Source organism: Colius striatus, chromosome 2, assembly GCF_028858725.1.
Source record: "Colius striatus isolate bColStr4 chromosome 2, bColStr4.1.hap1, whole genome shotgun sequence".
NCBI lineage: Eukaryota > Metazoa > Chordata > Aves > Coliiformes > Coliidae > Colius > Colius striatus.
This window is the reverse complement of record NC_084760.1, coordinates 114,373,063-114,397,282: the sequence shown is the minus strand read 5'-3', so window position 1 is coordinate 114,397,282 and position 24,220 is coordinate 114,373,063. Positions and strand designations below refer to the sequence as shown.

The 24,220-nt window shown below is 39.4% G+C and overlaps 1 protein-coding gene across 5 annotated transcripts in view; it reads right to left on the bottom strand.

The window, feature by feature from the left end:
- Positions 1–23,721, bottom strand: part of KIF16B (kinesin family member 16B) — a 137,753-nt gene extending 114,032 nt beyond the window's left edge. For all 5 annotated transcript variants that reach the window (XM_061989218.1, XM_061989220.1, XM_061989221.1 and 2 more), the window contains exons 1-4: positions 23,503–23,721; positions 7,830–7,899; positions 6,615–6,728; positions 2,976–3,092 (exon numbers count right to left, since the gene is read on the bottom strand). In XM_061989218.1, coding sequence (XP_061845202.1) covers positions 2,976–3,092; positions 6,615–6,728; positions 7,830–7,899; positions 23,503–23,549 — 348 coding nt within the window. In that variant the 5' untranslated portion in view covers positions 23,550–23,721. The remainder of the gene's footprint in view (positions 1–2,975; positions 3,093–6,614; positions 6,729–7,829; positions 7,900–23,502) is intronic.
- Positions 23,722–24,220: the final 499 nt, after the last annotated feature.

Here is a 24,220-nt window from a genome sequence, read left to right as displayed (position 1 = left end):
AGATGAGCTTGGGCTCAGAGCTGCAAACTCAGAAGTAGCTTACAAAACAGTCTGTCAGCTACAATTTGCCTCCAGTCCAAAAACATGTAAGAGATTTGATGCAATGGACTAATTCTAATTCTATGCACCGCTGAGGCAAGAAATGTTCTTGCTTAGAGTTAGGGGCCTTGTAATTAAGTAGGAGGCAACTTAGGACAAACCAGACAAAATATCCAATGTGAGCATAGGCACTCCAGGCACCCAAGAGTTTGTCTGGGGGGATTCTAGAGATACCTGGCAGCAGGAAAACACAAAGACAGTAAACTCCCCTGCACCACACTCTGGCAGGGCAAGTGTTCCACAGGCAAAGATTTGTCTTCTACTCAGATCCCCACATAAAACCTGTCCATTTTTACCCAAGATCCTCCACGTTGCTCCCCTCTGTTCTCATTCTTCAGCTTCCCTCTGCTTTCTCTGACCCAGCAATCTTCTTCCAGGTGCCATCTCTGAGCTCCTCTTCCTCTTTTGTTTTGCCCAGATATAATTCCTGATTCACCATCTAGCCCTTTTCTTTTTTAAAATCATACTCTATCCCTCCATTTTGCCCTTGTCCAGATTCTTCCTCCTCTTAATAAGAGCCTTTCTGTCCTTCTCAAACCAGATTTCATTCTTCAAAATAATAATCTATTCTCTCCCTCCATCATGCCTAGCCCTTCACCTGACTGCACCTTGGTTTTAAAAAAAGTAATAACCACTAGATAAAGGGAGGACTTTGCAGCTTAATCAAAGCTTTCTTTGAGACCGTTGCCTTTGGTAACAGAGGAGCATCCTTTCCCAATAACATACCAATTCCTACCTCCAGATAAAGTTTCAGGGTTCAGAGCTTGAAATCTGCACACATTTTTCATTTAAAACACAGTAAGAGGAGAAAGACTTTTCTTTCATCTCACGCTTGGAAACACCTGAATAGTTTTAATTAAAGCTTAGGGAAAAAACATGAAAGATCCATCACAAAGTTTTAGGCAAATCATTAGCGTCTGACATAATTTAGCAACTGCAAAGACTCTTAAAATAGGAAATATTAGCTCTAATTGAGTAACTTCAACCACAGCAATACAGTGATGAGAAAGGAAGAACACACAGTTCCCAGCATATTTTATCAGTAAAATGTACACTATATTTAAACATTTTCTCCCCTTTCATCCCCTGCACCTCCTGGGCAGGATCAACTACATCTCTGAGAGTTTTCTTCTGTGTTAAGAGTTTCCAGTCATAGAAATCTGTAGAACCAATATAGATCATTAACTCCAGAGCTGAATTTCCTTATGAAAAGCCTGTTTTCTTTCCGTGCTATGCATTTCTTTCCGTGCATTTCTTACCCTTCTATCTTGGACATAGGGAACAAATCATTCCCCTACTTTCTGCAACAGCTTATCACATCTTGGAAGACTTTGGTTCCTCCACAGTCTTCCTTTCCCTGCATACACAAGTCTGACCTCCTGATAGATCATATTTTATATATCACAGTATCTCTGCTCAAGACTTATTCTAATTGATAAACATATTTGTTGAAATGATTGCTGCACACAGTATTGCAGAAGAAGCCTTCCAGAGCCAAAACCAGCAGATATTGAAAGCAAAATGAGAATAGAATTCATACTTTTTCAAGGAGAAACAGGGGAAAAAGAAAATTTCTTTCCAATTCCAGTTTACTTCTAGCAGCACAGTCTCTCTGACAGGGCCATCAATTTTCAAGCATTTAACTTGGTGGATGAGTATATTTTACACATCCTCTGTATAAAGCCAGATTAAAGTATTTATGTATCATGGCAAGAAGATTAGACCTTTATTATTGAACAGTGTCAAACAAACTCCAGCACATATTCATTTGCAAAATGTCTTGATGATTAAGGTCATTACAGACAGTGAGGGAGTCTCATAAAAATGTCTCTTTTATAAATTTCTGAAATAGAAATCCACATCTAGGTCATAAGATCTTTTCTGGTTACAAAAGTCTATTCTGCCTACCATATTGAAGTTAAACATAAAGCTACTTATTCTGTGAGAACAGAAAGAAAAAGATTTACAGCTAATTTACTCTCCTAAAGGAGGTGCAAAGTGGCCAATCTCACTTCATTTCAGAAGAGTGATCTGTCTTAGGAAGGACAAGTGACAATATTTCCCTTTTCAATTCTGCTGGGACAAGACATGACATTTTTTTCCCCCCAAGGATTAAAGAAGGAAACCTGTAGAGGTTGCCTGGCAAACAGGCTTCATTGGTCCCAACAGGTTAGAGGGTTCTTTCTGTCCTTGGACAGTCAAGGAGGCAATTGGAAGAAATTACTCCCATTCTTTACAACAAAGAAAGCCAGCAGGATGCTGGGTTGCATCAACAAGGGCATCACCACCAGAGAAAGAAATCATTATCCCACTACTGACAGCTTGTCAGGCCACGTCTGTGTTCAGTTTTGGTCTACACTATACGATATTTATAGGCAGGAGAGGGTCCAGAGAATGGCCACAAAGGTGATCAAGAGACTGCAAAGCCTGTCTTATGAGGCTTTTAAAGACTGAGAAAACACAGTTTGTTCGGCCTTGAGAAAAGAGGCTTAGTTTATTGCCAGTCCCAGTACTTAAAGGAGGGCTACAAAGAAGATGGAGACTCCTTTTTTACAAGGAGTCACATGGAAAAGATGGGTAATCTATACAAGTTACTTGTGGAGAGATTCCAAGATGAGGGGTAATGTGTACAAGTTACTTCTGGAGAGATTCTGACTGGATATGCGAGGATAATTTTTCACAATGAGAACAAACTGTCATTGGAATAACTCCCCAGGGAAGTGATGAGCTACCCAACACGGGGCATTGAAGAGTCGGCAGGACAGAGCATTAGGCAGTCTTGTTTAGACCTTACTTTGGCCAAGAAAGGTTAGACCAGATGACCCCTGAGATCTTTTAACCTTTAAATTTTATGACTCTGTGAAAACACAACATACCGTGTTTCCCATCATGGTGTAGGACTTCCCAGATCCAGTCTGTCCATATGCAAAAACACAGGCATTATAACCTTCAAAAGCAGATTTAAGCACTTCTGTGCCAAGATGTTTGAAAACCTTAAAAACAAAGAAAAGTTTCTTAAGAAAACAGAAGCTTGGGGGAAAAAGTAGCCATCAGTGCAGTATGGCAAATATTAAACAACAAACTACCATAATATAAGCTATTGTCACCAACCAGTGATATTTACTATTGGACAAGAAATTAATACTTCAGGTAAAGTACTACATTTGACTACCCTATTTAGTTTGCAGTACTGCAATAGTATGCTTTCTACTTATTTTTTCTGTCAGAGCTCTCCTTGACATGTAGAAGAACAAGAAATGCCACCTCTTTTCTATAGCTCCAATTTCTTTCAGCAACTGCAGATATTTCATTGACTTCTCCTTACTGTTAATATCTACTCACTTTCTGTATCTTTGCCAACCCTCCACGTTGGCCAGCCCCTTCTCAAAATGAAACGTTTCTGTGAACCTGTCAGTGTCTTGGTTTGTGGTTTTGGAGGATTTTGGTTGGCTGGTTTTGGTTTTTTGCTTTAATCAACTGTAAGAAAATAGCCCATTATTTTCTCTGTACTTCCTCTCTAACCGGCTTTTACATACCAATATTTTTAGACTGGCAAACATGGAAGCATGTTTTCTGTATAGCAAGGGACCCTCTTTCATCAGCTAGTCCCCTTTCTTTTGCCCTCAACATTTACAAATTGGTAACAATCACTCCTCCACATCCCATAATATGGGAGCCTATTCTCATCCAATAACTTCAGCTCCAACCAGATGCCTTCACCACTTTCCTCTACAATACTGGCTCCAGTATCCCTCCCAGATTCCTGGCCTTTCATTACCATTCCCCCGTATTTCCATCCATAACTTCACTAGTCCCCTGGGAAAGAGGTAATACTTGGTGCAGCATTTCTGCCAATGAAAATATTAATTTTGGTCTCCCAGTCCACATGTGACTTTCAAAAATCTCACAGATGCTTCACATAATTTGCCTACTAGTCCCCTGCATATGTGGTTTAAATGAATCAAGGTGTACAAGTCATTATTAATAGCAAATGGCATGTGCACAGTATAATCATGCCACTCCTCTCTTGCAGGAGTGCTGGGCAATTTCTTTAATCATTAATGTTCAGTTGCAAGCATGCCTTTGGAATACTTACCTTGACCTTCCCTTGAGCAAAGGAATTACAGTACTGTAAACAGATATACTTCTCAAAGAGGAAGAATATAAAGATCAGCCAAAGCACAATTTCCTTTTTGCTCGTCATTTGTCATCTTAGTTGAATTATCCCCTCCCCAAATAACTGCTCCTTTATTTTTTCCCCTCTTTGCCTTTTCTCTATGTCCAAGTTTTCAACTCAGCATCTGGATCAAGTCTTTATATGCTACTATTTTGATGGTGGTTTTCTTTTTAAAATGTGTGTATACCTTGCAAAGTGATTTTAGGTAGTACACAGGACTGCTACAGTAGGTGTTGGGTGAACAGAGAGGCCTAACACATGGGTTTGAAGAGAAGACATTGTTAGGAAGGGACTTTGTCAGAACCAAAGGATTGGCACACTGGTTTGTCACAAAAGGGCTGTAAACGTCAAAACTCAGTTTGTTTCTCTTCCACAGACACAAACTAAGTAGCCTGATAGTAAACTGTCACTCCCATTGTATATTTTTAATATTAAAGCATATTTTGCATCTACAAGGCATACTAATTGAGTATGTAGTATTAGACAGACTGCCATTTCTTATTTTTCTGCCTTTCAAATAGAAAAATACAACTGTGAACAAAGCATACTAGGAACCACATTACCAACAATCAAGATCAATTTCATTCCATGGCAAGATGAACATGAATGAAAGAAGTCCTTCTCTGCCACTGGTGCAGTAAACTAGAAACTCTGCAGCAACTTGATAAGAGCTTAACTACAAAGTCTTCCAATTAAATATGAAATTAATAACACAAGCAAAACAATAGCTTCTGCAAGATTTGTTTCGAAACTGTATTCTCTTGGTTTGAAAACTCTTTTTGTTTTCAACGTGCTGTGCACATTGTAACTAAAACTACACTTGACATGGGGACAACAATATTTTTGTGGCTGAGCAAGAGAAGTTAGCACTCTTACCAGTAAGGATGAAGGAGGCAGTCGGGAGTTATGGGATACACATGGACATCTATACCATGTTTAGGATTTATTGTTAGCATCCTATTACTACAAACCACAAAGTTCATAGCTTTGAGAAAAAAAAAATCATTGCCTAAGGCTGCTGCAGTGATCTCTATATGGGCATTTCAATTCATTTTTTTCTATAAGCTCCTGACATAGGCAAGTTATATAGATCTTGCCTCAATGTGAAGGCTTCACTCTGAAACAAAATGGCACCAATAAAGAAAAAACTTCAAGGAAAACTTGATTTATCACTTAGATGTGGGATTTGTACACCAATAATGGATATAATTTGGATATAGATTTATATTAAATCAAGTTTCTTTTGTAAATATCTGTTTTAACAAGAATTAACTTCATTATTTCACAATACATTCAGATTCTGGAAAAAACCTGCATTGCAACAGCAACAACCTGACTCCATAATGTATTGTTTTCCTAGGATTCTTCTCATGAGGTCTTGTCTAACATTTACTCCCCAAAAGTGAAGTCAGGTAAATAAACAGCTACCTAAAGGATGCAAGAATTAAATATCTGTAAACTGACACCACAAATTAGTGCTTAAGAAGAATTTGTATAACTACTTTTACAGTACACTTTGCAGACCTTTCCTATGTACCAAGATATCATTAATACTGTTTTATGGAGATGTATTCATCTAGATCAAGAACTGAGAAAATGATAGTCAGTTATTGCTCAGAATTACAAGCACTTTCATGAAACTAAGTAATACTTAACTGAGACCCTAATCAATTCGTATGAGCAACAATTTGTTGCATCTGCAGACCACAACCAAAATCTCAAGCTTCAGTTCGAACCAGAGCACAAAAATTCACAATCAAAGTTGCTTTAATTAAGGTAAATAACACCCTGCATGCTCAATTGAAAGCATTTGCTAAGGTTCTAATAAAGCCATGTGACTAGAACTGCTGGAAACTAGTTTGATTTTCTCTTCAGATGCAGTTTTGTCCTTTCTTAAGTTGAATACTCAAGGGAGGAAAAAGAAGAATCTTCTTCAATGTGTACCAAGACTTGGAACAACAAAAAAACCCCACTTCAACCAGGTAAGAAGGATGTTTCTGTCTAAGTGAATTAAAGATAGACGCTTGTTTCTCAAAAGTGATTCTTTTCAAAAACAAATCCAGTGCTCAGAGTTTTCTAACTTGACCTTACAAAACAAATTAGACAAGAGAACTAGAAAGAAAGCATTTAGCCTGCTGGATTAGAAAAAACAGCACTTAATGTTAGAGAAATGTAAAAAAACCCGAAAACAAAACACAATTCAAATACTCGGATACCTTGGGAGTTTCTAAATGATATAAAAATCACTTTCAATGGAAAGAAATTTCAAAGAATGTTTTCAAGCCAAAGAAACAAGAAAGAAAGAAAGAAATCAATTATTAACATCCAGAAATCCTACCGTTTCTTGACAAACAAAGCTGGGACTTTTACTGTCTGCTGAGAAATAGGAAAAATCATAGGTAAACGTCTTTGTTCTTTCTCGTCCTGTGTCTCCAGTACCACCCTCTGGTATCTATTAAAAGCAAAAAGAGCTGGTACAACACATCCTGATGAATGTCATTAAAACAATTTATAATAAACAATCAGAATGTAAATTTAACATAAGGCTATACACATTTAAAAATTTATGACAATAGGTTAGCCTATTATTCCAACAACAGTGAGAAAATGAGCAATATATATACTCTTCCACAAGAAAGATAGTCATGCTACAAGACAGCAGAGCAGGAGTTACTTGGATTTTAGCTGACTGCTCCAAACACCACAGTACAGTTTTGTCACCATACTTACATTCAGATAAATCAGTCCTATATGTAATTCAGAATAGAGGATTATCCTACACAATAAGAGCCAGAGAGACCTTTGTACTGTGAACAGCATTTCAATATGCCATCGTAATTAAAATGGTGCCACATACCTGCTGCTTAAGGCTATCATCATGCTCAAGACATGACAGCTAGCACTATACTTCAGCAATATTCACAGAATTATGGAAGTTGGAAAAGACTTTTAAGATCATGGAGTCCAACCATTAACCCAGCACTGCCACATCCACCACTAAACCATGTCTCTAAGCATCACATCTACATTTCTTTTGAACACCTCCAGGAATAGTAATTAGAGCATCAATCTAAACAAACTACAAACTGAAATTCCTTTTCATATATTTGCCATTGAAACCTATGTTGAAAAAAACTGATTTCTGAGAAAAATGTTAAAAACTACCATCAAAATATTATAGAAAGAGATTTTTTTAGGGGAGTTAACTCATTTTCCTGTGAATTCCAGAAGATTTCTTCTACAGATGAAGCAAAGGTTTACTAGTAACCAGGCACATAACTCTCTTCTATCATTGCCCTTCATCTTCCAGCTAAGTAACGACCAGATTGATAAATCTTAGAAAAACCTTTGAGATACAGCCTATTCAGTGATTTTCAGAAAATCATGGTGCAGGAAGTTAACAGTTTAACCTGTTTCCAAAGGATTACTTCAACACTGTATTTTAAAAACTTGTGACTGTTCCCCAGAGTGCAGTGAGCACCACTGTTTTGTCCAGTCATACTCTGGCAGCTAATTCAGTTAAGACTTCCTATTTACAATTGTGTTTACTCACCTTTAAGTTTGTGATTGTCGTTTTATTTTTTTCCATTGAAATAATAAACTTTGCATTTAGATCTTTCTCCCTGGGAAAAAAACCAAACACATACAAAATTTGAGTATATTAAATAAAACACGTCACGGTCATCAAGAGTCATATTTCCACTCAGCAAGATGTATGCCAGTGTTAATTGTCAAGTGAATTCATTTTTATTTCATTTTTTAATTGTTGTGACCAATGTTTATTTACTGCTATGGGATATATTTGAAGTACTTGGGCTCGCCTCCAAATCCCTTCGTCTAGAAACAAAAGTAGCAGTTGGGGAAACCTGCTTCAGAAGTTTGACTCTGCAAGTCAATTAAGTAGTTTGTTCTTAATCTGAAGAATTCTGATCCAAGGCCCAGCAAGGTCAATTATGTGGCTCTAAGGAATCTCCAAACAGAACATTACAAGATAAGCCCCAGCCTCTTACCACTGTCCCAGTAGCAGCAGTTCCCATTTACCCATACAGTCTAGGTAACAGAGACTAAATATTTAAACCATAAACCTCCTGTATTTTAAAACACTCTTAGAAATGAGGTACCCAATATATTTTTTGAGCTGTTGTGTCATGGCAATGTAGGAGAGAGGTTCTGCTACCAAGGTAGTGTTACATGGGTTTGCTGTTTCCCGGAGCAAGCTTCCATGAAGAAAAATCTGCAGCAGTGTTTTCATGCACCCACATCTATTTCACGTCAGTTGTTCCTGACTGTTTGCAAAACTATCATAAAAATTTGCCAGCTTAGTGTCTAAAACCACCATGTATCAACCTGCTTGCTAGAGATGAGATTTCATTCTAGTTAAGTCATAAGAGTAATACAGGCTGCTCTTGAATGATAACCTTGAGGATAACAACTCCCGCATTATTAAAAACATGCAATGAAAAAAAGAGCCAGGAGAGGAAGGCTGCTATATACACCGTAAAAAACTCCCTCCCCAAATGCTAACAGATATGGCTGTTTGAAAACCATCTGCCGAGTCACCTGACAAACTGGCACTCCCAATTGGTGCAAAGGAAAGTAGAGGGCTTAAGAGCAACACAGCACTGCTTTAGCATATTAAACGGTGTCTCGGTGATCACTGGATCACTGTTTGCACCAACCAAAAATGGAGAAGATAAACTTCTTTCTAGTAAGAGGGAGTATACTCGAGTTTAAGATTTTCTGACATTTTCTTCCTCCTGGTGTGCTGGATCACCTCTGTTCCTCAGCTGACTCTGCAGCTACCCTCATTCAGGTTTGCAAAATCCATTTTAAAATCTACATTAACAAATAAAGATTTGGCAAATAAAAGTGCTTATTTAAATATCAATAAAGTAAGTTATTTTCTAAACTAATACAATATTTAATTGTAATAATTACAGTATTAATTATACAACTGAATTTAGACCTACCATAGTGAAATGTAAGAGGCATGTCTTTAAGGGATGCCTCTTGTTCACCTCCACATCATCCTTCATAGCTTTTACTAAGCCTATGCTTAAGAGACTGAAATACTAAAAGACAGCTATAAGCAATAACCAGAGAGATGGAGAAGTTTCCAATGGTATTTTTTCATAGGAAACAGATTTGGGCATTGCAGTAATGTGGCTTGTGGATGGCTACCACTGATACTGCTTCCTCAACAGTCTCCACCTGTCCTCAGCTATTTGCTCAGCAAAGGTGTAATAAAGTACTGTGGTGCAAATAAATGTTCTATTTTACTAAGAAAATTTGTTTCAAACATCATTTGTAACCTACTTCCTCTAGAAAGTTTGCAAGAACTCTAAGCAGGAACAAGTTTGGGCCAGAATTATTGCTTTTTGTCTGGATTTCTTCATGCTTGACGTGGATGAAGGACAATAATAAAATATGTTGGTGCTTTCTTTCCCAGACTTTGCCAACTTTCCATATTATAAAACCTAAAGCTACGCAATGATGGAAAAGTAATACAGAATGTTTGAAGTCTAACATCCATATATATGCTACAAAAAATTGAGAGGCTTACAGTCAATTTTTGTAATAAAAGTGATAATAAAAATACTAGACATTATAAAGAATTAGGATTTCAAAGTAAAAAAAAAAAAAAAGGCCTTATAAAGCACTACTCAATTACAAAGGTTCATAAATACAATTTAGCATTTTTGTAGGAGAAAGGATGGGAGGAGATCAACCTGAAACAAGAATATTATCAGAATCAATAAGCCAACCTGAGAGAAGTTAAAAGAACTAAGATGAATGAAATGCTAAAACTTCATTTTAGTATGAGACACCCAAGTATAATTTATTGTACATATAAAGAGTCCATACTATAAAAAACAACTGCTTGCGTGATGTCAATAATTCCCAGGCACTCATTTAATGCAGTTCAGCAGGGGATGAGTCCTTTTCAAAAAGTTTTGATTGCAAGTTCCATTTTAATTAAAGGCTCAGGCTGTAAATAGCTGTATTGTAGTGCAAGGTACCCTTCTGAGAACTTTCAGGGCTAGGAGAACCCTGGTGCAACCAGCCACTCTTCCGGCATCCACAGGAACCACTAGCCCTGTGTCAGCCCAGAGACAAGCCCCAGACACTAACCAAAGACTCTGCCCCCGCAGATTCCAGCCCTCTTATCACAAGGTGGCTGGCTGCCAAAACTAGTTCCCAATTAAAGCTTTGATGATTTACGAAAGCTTGCTCTTTACCAAGCCCAGCCTGCTCACACAGCAGTGTTTAGGGCCAGCCTCCAGGCTGTTCTCACTCCTGTTTCATACACCAACCACGTGGTTTCACAATCACAAGGGAAGGAAACTTATAACCCGTGATCCCATGGCCCCTAACCAAGCTACAGAGTAGGCAAGCTTCTTGGCATAGACACCAGGAAACACATCAGCCCTGTGCTGTTACTAATCCTCTACTATTGCTAAATCCAGCCAGTGATGTGGCACTTAATTGCAAGGAGGAGAAGGGAAAGAAAGAAAAACAAAAACTATCAGAAAAACTATTTCAAATAATACTGGTACTTTAATGTAATATCAACATCAATACAGGCTTGACAGAACCAGCCGCTTGCCTTGTAATGGGATAACTTGATAAATGGCTTAGTTGGGCAAAGTTCTAATAATTTCTTTTCATCACAAGGGGCACCTGCATTATGAACTGCCCCAAACTGAAGATGATTCAGCAGCTATATCAAAACATGGCAGCTTCATGGAAGAAGCTCAAACATTGATATCTCTATATAAAGCTTCCATCTCATCTTCCCTTGTATTCCTTGCTTATTTTCAAGGTAAAGACCAGAATGGTTTTTGCACCTCTACGGGCATCTAGTCGAAATCATACTGCAGGTAGACAAATATTAGCAGCAACTCCAGATTTCAAGGCAACTTTCAATGACCACTGTTCATTATGGCTCTTATTCACTCCTCTAGAAGACTTTCTGAAGATCCTCCCCCATAGGGAGAAGTGAGTAGGGAATGGCAAAACATTATTACCTCAAATATAAATCAGCGAGGGAAGCTTTAGAAAAATCCCTACTACAGATATGTAAATATGTTGGTCTTTTTCCAACTTCTTACCTTTAAGATCCTTCAATGGAAGGTTCAGTTATTTAAACAGTGGCTTTTTATTAATCCATTCTGTATTATTCAGACAGCAGAACATTATAGCTTATGTCATGAGACAATCATGATGTTATGTTTTCCATCAAACGGATACTATGAGAATCAGTTGTGAACACTGTTACATCTGTCAGATGTGACTCCAAGAAGCAAACAGAATGAACAAGACTCATTGCATCTGGGTGGGAGGAGAAAACCAAAAAAGGGCAGAAGTGCCATGACTTTTCCCAAATAGACCACTTCAGCAAACCTGCAAGGCTGCACAGACAAGGACGTAGGCACTACCTGAACTGCTTACAGAGCACCTCTGTGTCAAAACAGAAAGAGTCTGTAAAATATACTCTAGGAAATTCACTTAACTGTAGATATATAATGGAACATCTATTGGAAAAGAATTATACTGAAGAGCAGGTGTGTGATTTTGTTTTTCAGCTACTCAAAACCATAGTCTGAGCACTTGTAAAAGCAACTCAACCATGCTCAATGGCTTCTCTTTTCAGCAAAGTGCCTGCTGCTTCTTATATTCACATTTTAGACGCAATCTTCACACAGTTCATGTTTTATCACTCTGCTTGTACACTACTCTGCTGTATTTCGAAGGTCACAAACCAAAGGCATGAGAGTTGCTTACTGACTAGGACAATTCAAGGTAGATTTAACTGAAAAACAAGACCAAAGTGTGTCACAGAAAGAACTTGGCTTTTTCTCGCAGCTCAGTACCATACTAACTGTACATCTGCCCTCATGTTCAGTTGAATTACATGGACGAGGAGCATATTCCTTTGTCCAAGTAACTCTTAATACAAGAAAATTCAATTCAACTGTATGCTTTAATCAAAAACTCTCCTACATAAGAAATTCTTTGCTACTTTCTGTAACTACAGGAAAAGTACAGTTGGTGAAACCTCAAATATAACACAATTTCTTGTTCCTATCCAGAGGTTTTTGTTTGCTTTTGTGGCTTTGTTTTTTTAACTTCTTCAATGTTTATTGAATCCTTTTGTAGAAAGCACAACTTTTTTTAAAACTGTGAATCCATATCTAGGTACAGTGGTCTGTTTATAAAACATCTTCATTACCCTTTGAAGTAATTTTTTCTATAAACATCAATAACAAGTAATTTCAATATAACGTTGGCTGAGACCTGAAATCAGAGCAGGTCAAGCAATTTGATTTAATCACATGTGATTATACTGTACAGAAATCACAGTTGTCTCCATAGCATAGCAATAGCCCAGCATATCCTGAGCTCAAAGTGACCTCGTGCTGTTGACTGACATGACTACAAGCCCATAACTGAATGACTGAAGACACATTTACACAAATATAGCCAAAAATTAACAATTACACACTGTACATCAAGCAGCACAACAGCAATCAGATGTCCTACAGGCTAGGTTTAAGGGGAGGTTCTGAGGTGGATCCTCTGACAGCTGGTGAGGGCTGCAGTCTCCTTCTCATTCAGGGAGCTCTGCAGACTCTTACAGTCACACATTTTGTCTGAACAACACATCTTCATTATCTTCAAGACCCCTACCAGGCTGTCCAATCTGGTTGACATTGGCCAACATACTCAAAAAGCTGCTAGGTGAGACCTAACTGGCTCACAGACAGGCTCTACCATCTCTCAAGTTACAGCTTAAGTAAAGCCAGAAAAGAAAACAGAAGAAAAAAATCCAGGGTATTGAAGTTAAAAGAAACAGCATTCTATGGATACAATTTCGATGGTACCTCAGTAAGAGAACTGTGCACGTAATTGGTACTTTAAAAGAGAGTTTTCTCACAAAACACATTTTGTTTGGGCCTAAGGTTTTCTATGATCAGTATCATCTTAATAGTATGACGATACTCATGTTCCCATTTGTGATAGGGGCTTTATAAAAAGCACTGGCAAGCTTTGCAAATTAGAGGTCTAGCTTTCCCCAAACTTTCTGGACAGTGCAGAAGCCAGTGAAACCAGAACAATATACTCAGTGACAGAGAAAGCAGGGGAAATCTTGTTCATATCCTGAAACAGAAATACTCAAGTTTCTATACTAGTACACACATAACAGTTCTTGTATGAAGGACAACCTAGATTAAATGCTTTTAGCCATATGAATAAATTTAAGCAAGAATACTAAAAGGCAGTAGTTTAATCTCCAGCAGTAAGGCCCTGCTGGAAAATGAACATACAGGTGTCCTTGCGCTGTCTTGTGTCAAATGATATCTAGCTTTTGGGGGGAAACTAGGCATGCTTATGGTAACACATACAGGCTGGATGCTACATTAAATCCTGTATCTGACTTGCTTTTTAAATTGTATTTTTAATAATATTATAGGTAGACTTCACCTTCCAACAATTCATATCAGGGCAGACACATAACCGAGTTTTAAGAGCCTCAGCAACAGCTGACTTTTTAAAGTTACTGTATCAACACATGCCATGATCAACAATGACATAGTAGTCTGAAAAATATTTAATCTTCAACGAGCAGACCACCTCAAAAGTGACTTTTCTGCTTGGCATGCATAGATGGAGCATCAGACCACACTCAGTAATGCCATTACCTAAAGGAACTAGTACTACACAGCTAGGTTTTACACATTTCTGATGTCAGTCTTTAAGAAAACGTAGCAAATGCACATCCTTGGCAGAAGCAACATAAAATATAACCTCAGACACGATCAGGCTGATTTGAATGACATCCCAGAATTTGGTTGTAACGGTTATGACACTATGAACTTTCTCTAGGACTCCTGGATTTTACTCCACATAATATTTTGCTTCTATTATCTTCATTCATCTGATTTGTTCTTTTACTCCTCTCAGTATTGACCTCCTGTGTACAGCAAAGTGAGGTGCAAAGAAATCACATGGTTTCCCCACAGGGCCTTTCTCTTTTGAGGCAGGAGGTCCTCAAATTAGAAATTCAGGGAAACAGAACCTATGCCTGACCTCACAGATCTACTAGCCCCTCAAGGAACCCAAAGGGCTATTGTTCTGTCATTCTTTTGATCTATTGAGACACATACAATCTGGACTGAACAACAAAAATGACTCCAGTTATCTAAATACAAGCGTCTTTCAAATGTATAAGCATACAGAAGAATGATGGCTGCACTCCAGCTTTCTCTGTCTCACTACTGCTTTGTATTTACAATACAAACTCTTTGGAGAAAAGACTTCATACAGTCAATACTTGAAGTGTCTGAATCTACAGTCCATCAGCAACTAAGATGCTAAGTGCCACCTACACCCTCTTTCTGTTAGACAACTCTGAAAAACCCTCTCTCAGTAAATAACCCTGGCTTTGTATTCACAGCTACAGCGAAATAATGGACTTTGCTCTTCAATTCAGTCAGCTGTTCTTACCAACAATATCTGCCTTTCAGATACTCAGACTTCTAAGAGTCTTCAAGTCCAAGAGCTCAGCTAGGTTAAAACAGCTGAGTGCTAATCCCATTTATTTTTAAACTGGTCTTAATTTTAAATAGACAAAGCCTGAGTAACCTACAAACTCATCTTTCTCTGCCTTTGTTTCAATACAAGGACTGAAATGCAGAGACTCATTACCTATTTCTCTGCTGATCTCAGGGAGCTCTCACCAAAAAGCAGTCTTAAAGTATTTTATTGTTTATCATTTTAGTGATACAACATGCACACATAACCTGGCAATGCGTTTGATAATAATGAAATAAACAAATCAGGAAATGTTATTCTAAAACTAGTTTTTTACGTTCAAAATGCTTAAGATCATAAAGTTTTGGTGATTAGAAATTGTAAATGAGGCAGTTGAATTATGTTGCCCCACATGTACCCACACTGCCACCACGCTCTGGCCCCAGTGGCACTGGAAGGTCTTTGTTCTTCAATGTTAAGAAAGAGGACAGCTGAAACAAGGTAGGAATTGTGAAAAATCCCACAGGCTTGAAAACTTTTGAAGCATTTGCATTAAAGCACTAAAAAGGACAGAAAAATAAGCACATATGAACAAGAGGCTCTATGTGGGCTTCCCAGTCTATGATGGAACCATCAGTCCCAGACATTAACTCTTCAGCTAATGGGAACCCACTTTTTTGCTCAAAGTCCTTAGAGCTCCTTCTGCAGTAGTCAAACCTGCTCCAGGTTTGCTGTTCACCAACACAACGATAAAGCTCTGCACTCGAGGCCCTCCATCCCTGATACAGCTTGCTTAATGAAAACAGCAAGATCCCATTTTAAAGACTGCATATGCTATTTATTCTCTCTCCTGTGTATAAAGCTGTGCAAAAACCACTGCAGAGGAAGTCCAACGTACAATGGCAAATGCAGGAGCTACTTTAAAAGTCACCCATGTCTAGTCTCACCTTTCCATTCAAGCAAGATCATTTCCTGTAATAACTTTCTTCAAAGGAATTAGCTCTTCCCAACTGCCTGGGCTTTCATTCCTCTAGGGAGACTCTTTCACAACCTGAACTATCTCATTAGCGGTAATTCCTTAGGTACTGTTTAAGCTGATCCATTATTAGCTTCTATCCATTACTCCCAAGATATTATGAAGGAGCCATAACTAAATATTTAATTTTTCTTTTTAAGCCCTGCAAATATTTCTAGATTTGCATCTCCTAATCTATTCCAGTAGTCAGAATAGAGTACATGTGTAATTTAATATTTTTTTAATCGATGATTCCCGTCATTTTTGTTGATCCTTTCCAACATAATTCACATAATGAGAGTCCAGAAACAGGACTTAACAGGATACTAACCCAGGGGCTTGCTGGAGGAAGCACCAACCACTGCTTCAGTGTTTGGCTCTGCAGTATATTCGCAACAAGAACTACACTGTGATTTTAGCACAATCAAAAGTGTTGCCTCGAAGCAGCAAAACTTCAAATATTAACCAGAGAGGAAAAGGGCATAGAAAGAACAGGAAAACAAGCCACTGATGTCCACAGACCATGTACTTTAGCACAGGTGAGAAATTCTAGAGAAATAAACCACCAGAGTGTTGGCATTCTCTACTGCTTGTACCTCTCAGTTTCCGCTTGCTTCAGCGCTGCTGGCATTTGCCATGGTGCAGAAGCCTAAGGACAGTCCGACAAATTTTTCTAGAATACCTTGACCTGTGTCACTCAAATTGCCAGCCAACAATTGTCCTTGGTGTCAGCTTCTCCATTTGGCTTTAACTTCTCATTTTACCAAAGGTCATGCTTCCATTAGGCCCTGTTCTTAACACAGCTGTCTAATACTACATTTTACCAGCCCTTTGGAAATACATGGCTGGAACACATAAAACAAACTCTTCAGGAAAGCAACTGTTCTGCTTTACATCTGCAGTGTTCTCCTTCTTTACTACTAAGTAAAATAACTTCAGCATTTTCCCCCCACATCATGGCTGCTACTTCTTCCATTCCTAGATAACCAGGCCTAAACTATTCTTTCTGTACTACTTACTACCCTTATGCCAAAAAAAAAACCTGCTCATAACCATCTCCTCTGCTACTATAAGACTTTTGTCACACTTACTTATTCTTGCCAGTGATACACAAGACTTTTCTGTAAATTCACTAGGCTCTTCTCTATTTATATTTTTCAGATCCCTACAAGTTTGAGTCAATGCTCTGCTGTCAGCAACCTGTCACTTCTACTTCATTTGCTTCAACAGTAAGTTCTCTAGCCTTTCCTCAATTTTTAAATGGTCTGCTTGCAGCCTTATAACACAGCTTACTACATCCCTTTCTCAAATATATGATCCGCATAGATAGCATTTAGAGCAGCCTCACAATACATAGCCACCTATGCTTCCTACCAGACACTGCCAGCTCAATTGCTCATTCCAGAACTACAGACAGCAATAACAACTGCCATAAACTACCATTTGTGAGACTTTTATAATCTTTGAGGGGATTTTTACATGATTATAAACGTTTATGTCACAATTTACTGTTAGTACCCATGCTCAAAGAGCTCACATTCTCACCACATTTAAGAAGCAGAGCCCTTTCCAACACTGGTCAGGTACAAATAGCCTTGTCAGAAAAGGCACACCTGTGTGTTTTACCCCTCTCCTCTCAAAGTCCTGGACTTTAAATATGCAGCCATAAAGTAACTATTTCATTTCACCTATAGGGAAACACAGATCAGATAGAATCATAGAATGGTAGGGGTTGGAAGGGACCTTTAGAGATCCCCTGGCAGAAGCAGATTCACCTAGATCAGGTCGCACAGGAATGCATCCAGGTGGGTCTTGAAGATCTCCAAGGACAGAGCCTCCACAACCCCTCTGGGCAGCCTGTGCCAGGGCTCCGTCACTCTCACAGTGAAATAGTTTTTTCTTATGTTTAAGTGGAACTTTTTGTGTTCCAGCTTCATCCCATTACCCCTTGTCCTGTTACTATCTACTATTAAAAAAAGGGATGTCCCAACCTCCTGACACCACCCTTTAGATATTTGTAAATGTTAATAAGATCTCCTCTCAGTCTCCTCTTTTCTAGACTAAACAGCCCCAGTTCCCGCAGCCTTTCCTCGTATGAAAGATGTTCCAGTGCCCTGATCATCTTGGTGGCCCTGCACTGGACTCTCTCTCCAGCACTTCCCTGCCCCTCTTGAGCTGAGGAGCCCAGAACTGGACACAGGACTCCAGATGAGGCCTTCTGTCTCACAACTGAACACGTGCTAGATTTTTGTGCTGTCTCATAACTGGCAGGATCATTGTGCCTAGTTGCCAAGACAAATGAACAAAGCAGCCCACTGCTCTTAACCCCACCTGAGAACCTGGTCATACCCACTGAGTATCATCAAGTCAATGTCAACCATAATCCATCTATTATGCACATCTTCACTCAGGTCAGGTAAAATGGAGTGATTATTAAGGAGAGATGACATGTATGTTGTCCTCCTCACTCTTTAGGTGAGGGCCTGTTCTGAGAAGGTGTGTATGACCAGCCTGTAGAATAAGACTCTACCTACCTCTTGAAGAGGTGGGAAATAAGGGACACAAAACAAAACTATTTCTCAATGTATGTCACAAAGACTGAAATCCTTTTTGGATGTCAAGATCTCTTGGTATCAAGATTCAAGAGTTCAAGAATCAACATCTTTATACGCTGGTCCCATGCTAACAACCCAAGTAGCACACTGATGAAGGTCCTTACACATACATATATGCATAGCTCACTTCCAGGGAGAGAAGTCTACCCACTCTAAACAATTTTCCAAAGGGAAAAATCTGCTAGGTTCAAGGTTTTGGACCCAAAATACAGCAAGGTAAAAAAGTCACATTCAGAACAGTTAGTTTATCTTGCCAACTCAGCATCAAAGCAGATTTTACTTGGACTGAGACTCAACTGCAGATAAAGGCAGAGGCAAGAGAGAGGTACACTCACCCAAGGCACACCACAGCCTCATGCGTCCTTACAGATGTTTCAACTTCTTATAATAGAGAAATTGTACATGATTGTAAGTCAAATCACAAACATCACTATTAAAACAGAAGTTCAAAGAGTTAACATAAGAAAGAGCAAACTCAGTTTGCTGATAAATGCCTTATCCTCATGCACACAATTCAGAAAGTGCCAGTATTGCAACACTTGGCCATATTTAAGCTCTGAGTTATGTTTCTGCTGTCACTCTGGACATCTCTTAAGAGCAGTAACCAACAATCAGTGCTCAGGAACAGACACAGCAAAAATTTAACCATGCACTTCAGAAACAAATATGGTATTTAAATAAATAAATACCTTGCTTGTAATCTCTCAATTTTTTCTTCACTCCACCTGTGTTATGCTGATGTTACACAAATTTTGTCAAAACACTAGCTTTACAAACTTATGAAAATGAAAAATACATACAGTAATCTATATTTTAGACAGCAATTCATCATGAGACATCTCTCCCTTGCACTGGAAATTCTGTAATATATTCTCCATGTCTGTCTTTTACTTCACTTCTCAATTCTAAAAAGCATAGACTGTTAACTACAACTTTCATATTCCCAGTAAGCTCCTACCTAAATCACTTGTAAACACTCAGAAAGGAAATTAATATTTCAGGTGGCTCACTGTTTACTTGTTTATCTCTTTTTGCTGTTACAAAAATACTCTAGTCACTTGTTCCTTGTAAAACGAAACAGCTTATTTTATATCTCTGTCCTTTGCATTGCGATATTAATTTGAGCTGTTGGAAACTCTGCTATTGATACTAAGGCTTGGGTTGTGCAAGCAGTTATTTTTAAAGATAATATAATGTTAGTCCTAAATTTCCCAAGGTACTCAGATTCCAGCTCTGCACGCAGAGGAGTTACTTAGACTTACAGTCTGAGAGGTGTAATAACATAAAACCAAGAGGGCCAGCCTTATGAGGAACGAATAATCATGCACAATGCATTTGTGGATTAAGTATCGACATTGGCATGGCTTTTGATCCAAATAAATCTCAGAGTCACATAAAAGCCTTCTCTACACAAGAAAACCTTTTTCTGTCTCCCTATTTAAAAGCTATTAAATCTTCATGCCATAAATGTGAATGATTGTATAACTACATAGAGCACCACAGCCACTGACACACATTTCTGCCATTCCCCATTCTGTTCAGAGAGCAGCAAGTGTAAGGAGTGTGTGTGTGTGTGTGCAGGGTTAAATTGACCATTTAAAGTTTAAATCAAATGAGAATTTTTATTTCATGATATTGGAAAGAAGAGCAGAGCCGTGGAAAAGTGTAAATGACTAATTTAAATACACATTTTAAAACATCAAGAGCACTGGATAAGCACAAGGGAAAACTTAACAGGAGTGCAAAGCCACGTTCTGATATTGGTTGCATCTTCTGCAGGCAAGGACAGCATATGACTTTTATTTAGTTTGTTCAACCAGTTTATACAACTGCAAGAAACAGATGAAAAGGTGACCAAAAAAATCAGGAAAAAAGCACTTGTCTTATTTCATGAATTAAAAGCCAAATACATTAGAACTGTCACGTGTAAGAAATTGAGGGGCACACTAATTACTGATAGGATCTGAAAGCATCAAGTTGATATTTCATTATTATGAACTATAAAAACATTTTTTTCTTATTTACCATACTTAAGATGGTTTTATTTAATGAGCAAAAATGAGTATAAATGTGTTTTCTCTGAACACTAATTGAATTCTAGTTTTCATGCAAAGAAAACATGACCTAGAGTGTAAGTAAGAAAATACATCCCCTCATTCTTAGAAAGCTCTGAACAGATGGACATAAAACAATGGGTTTATTGGAACTTTGCAGATTCAGTGCATAAAAGAAGAGACAGACAGAATTAGGTTAGGCTTAACAGGATCTTAACTGCCTCACACTATGCAGATGATAGATAGTGACTACTAACCAGCAACCCCAAGTCATCTGTTCAGTAAGTGAACACAAAAGTACCTTGAAGATGATTACACTTGCTCAGAAAACAGCCATTCTGAGAAACAACAGGATCCTGTTGAGAAACTGCATTTTGAGGGACTCAATATGGGATCCTCTAGTCAAGTCCTCCAAATTGTAAGATGATGATAAAGATGATAAACGAATACTTCCAGTGACTGTTCTGTAAAATGAACCTTAGAAATAATGGTGGCCAAAACCATGAACTTGCCAGAGCAAAATACATCAACCACACCTTCCCCCACAGATTTCTGTTCAATGAAGAAAACCTTGTCTTCTGCCAGCTGGCAGGTTCTTAGCCACCTTATGAAACATAAAAATATTAGCATAAATTGAAAGGCTGTCATTGCAGTTCAGTATTGAATGAGGGAAAACAAAGCACAGATGGACATTTACCTAAACTCATGCACACAGCTGGTTTCAAAGGAGTAACTGTAAAGCCATTAGACAGAATTTTTTATATGTTATCCAGAGATACATGCAAAACTCTCCAGTGTAACCTCTGAGTAACAAAATCTGTGATGTTAACTACTTCAAGAAGAACAGGTGAGGGCCTAGACAACAGCACTGAAAATGAACAAATTCCTTCCAGGTCAAGACAGAGAACAAGAAGACTAAAATAAATCACAGCAGGAAAAAAAAATACTGAAGTTTGTCATGTAAGCAATGGAACAGCAAATAATCCCTAAACAACTCCCTCCCTATCACATGATTCATTCCAAGATCCATGTTCATGACTTATTACACAATTAGCAGTGCTATGACACCATGCAGTGCAACTGCTCCATAATGCAAGAGTCTTACCAATAACCTTTCATTAACTCTGTCTTCTCTAATTAAAATGACTCATGAAATAAGCTGCATTGTATGATTAAGCTTCAAACAAACCAAAGCACATTTTGAGACATATACAAAACTAAATTTAATTCTATATAGTATAATGTTAAAAGATTTTGAAAATAGGTGCTGCAGAACAAACACCTGATTGGAAAGTTCCTTTGAACTGGGAGAAAGGCCTTCCTCCCATAAAACACTGCAACAACCCATAAAGGGGAAGGGAGCACAGCTCAGAGAAGGTATGTACAAGGGAAATTGATTACTGCTCCTGGCTTATGGATCGCCATTGCAACAGGAAAAACTATTGGATCCTCTGAAGCTTAGGATCAAAGTTTTGCAATATACAGCACATGACTCCAGCGCTGACTGAAAGAGAGAAATACCACAGATCCCAGCTGCTCCCAGGCTTCAGTACTGGGTATCATTGGGTACAGCAACCATGCCTCTGAAAAAGATCAAGACTTAGAAGCAGTATCCCATGACATTGAACTATAAATTGTTTTGTAAACAAGTGCTACTGCATAAACACCTTGAACTCAACTGTGTTTCACAGCTTGCTTATTTCCATAGTCAGACAGCAGTTTGCGGGATAAGTTTATGCACAGCTTACTCATTGCCACTCAGTATGCTGTGTCAAAGATGATTTTCTTGGCTTGTGGCTTTCATTACACCAGGACTCCATCTGCCTTGCTCTTAGGCTCACTCTCCTCCATCATACCACAAAAAATTATCATCATTTTCAATGTATGCTGTGACCTAGCCCCATCCAAGTTATCCTCCCATGTGCAATATAGATGTCAAGTCCAGAGTCATTGCGACATTCTTTTACCACATTTGCAAATTCCTGCTCACACTTCATCAGTTGGTGTTTCCACTGCCTATCACAGTTATGAGTCCTTTTCTGCCGTTTGCTCTCCATTTCCCTCTCTCTTCTCTCAACAGATCAGAGTTCTGGTCCACAAGTAACACTTGTCTACGCTACCAAACACTTCACATAAAAAGTCCCATCAATATTTTAGAAACTTATGTTGTTGTCACAGATCCTCAAAAGACAAGTAAAAGGTATCTACAGAATAGATTTTAAAATTAGTAAGAAGCATTTGCTAAAATCAGGCAGTGGGGGGAAAAAGCAGGAATACGTCTCACCAAAGAAAACTATGGAAGAGTTCTTGTGTGACCTACTCTAAGTGGTCCTGCTCTGGCAGGGGAGTTGGACTAGGTGATCTTTTGAGGTTCCTTCCAACCCTTAAGATTCTGTGACACATGTCAGGAAGGGGGTAATAAAGTCCTGCCCATACAGTAAGCATGGCAGATTGCCTCTTTTATACTTTTAGGTTAAACAGCCTACTAATAACCTTTACTTCAACGGCTTCTCCGTGGTGATAAAGTTGAGTTTCTAGATGAAGTTGTACTTTCTAGATTAAGTAGCTTTCTCCCATATTCTGCAAGTCTGGTGGTAGAACCTTAGCAGGTCCTTGCCTCTCACTTTCTTCTGTCTACACTGAAGTAACCTTTTTGTCATTACAAAAGGATCTGGCACAACACCACCTAGGACCACGACAGCCTAAACTTTCCAGGAAAAGCCCCACACCTTCTAGCACAAGAGTGAACCGGGGCCGAGGCGGACTCAGCAGCCGCTCCCGGAACACGGTGCCGCTCAAAACGCCCTGAAGTAGTAGGCAGAGCCCCCCCTCGGCCTCCGCCGCTGTCACGGCAGTCCCCGCCTGCACAGGTGGGACACGGAGTTTCGCGCACCCCCTGCGAGCGGCGGCTGCGGGCCCGCAGCCCTGCGCCCGGGGCTGCACGGCCCCTCAGGAGCGGGGCACGGGAAAGGCCGGGGCGACCCCCTCGCTCCGGACCGCACTCACCTGCGGTTCATGGGCCGCACTCGCACTGCCACCTTCACCGATGCCATGGCTCATCCCTGCCGGGCCGCTCGGGCCCACACCTCCTCCAGCCGCCGACCCGACCCGGCACGGCCTCGCCCCGCCCGGCCCGGCCTGGCCCTCCCCGCCTGCCGGGGCCGAGCGCAGGCCGCCCCCTGGCCTAGGCCATGTCGCTATGGCAACGCCCGCCTGCCCCCCGCAGCCGCCTTCCCCTGCGAGCCCTGCGGCGATGGCGGCAGCGCAGGGACAAACAGCGTAACAAGGCGTTGCTCCTTCGGCCGCGGCGGAGGAGGGCGGGTGAGAGGAGGAAGGCCGAGAGAGGGGGGCTTGAGGTGGAGAGGTACGGAGGGAGCGAGTTACCGTGGGCAGGTGAGCTTCTCCACCGGGCCGTCCCCCGAGCTGTATATATTTATGGGAGTGTGGGCTGTATGTGCCTATATGTACATATATATGCACACATCTCCTATGGGTAGATATCTCCCCATTATCTACAGGAAGAGTGATGTAGAGAGAGTTGTAGGTAAGCAGGTGTGTATACATAAATATACACACACATATATATCCCTCTGTAGTCACCCTGTACATGTCTCTCCCTATATATACATATATATATATATATATATGCACACAGTCCTGTATATATACACACCTCTATATGTACACACAACTCCATATACAGGGGGGACAAAGATATCTATAT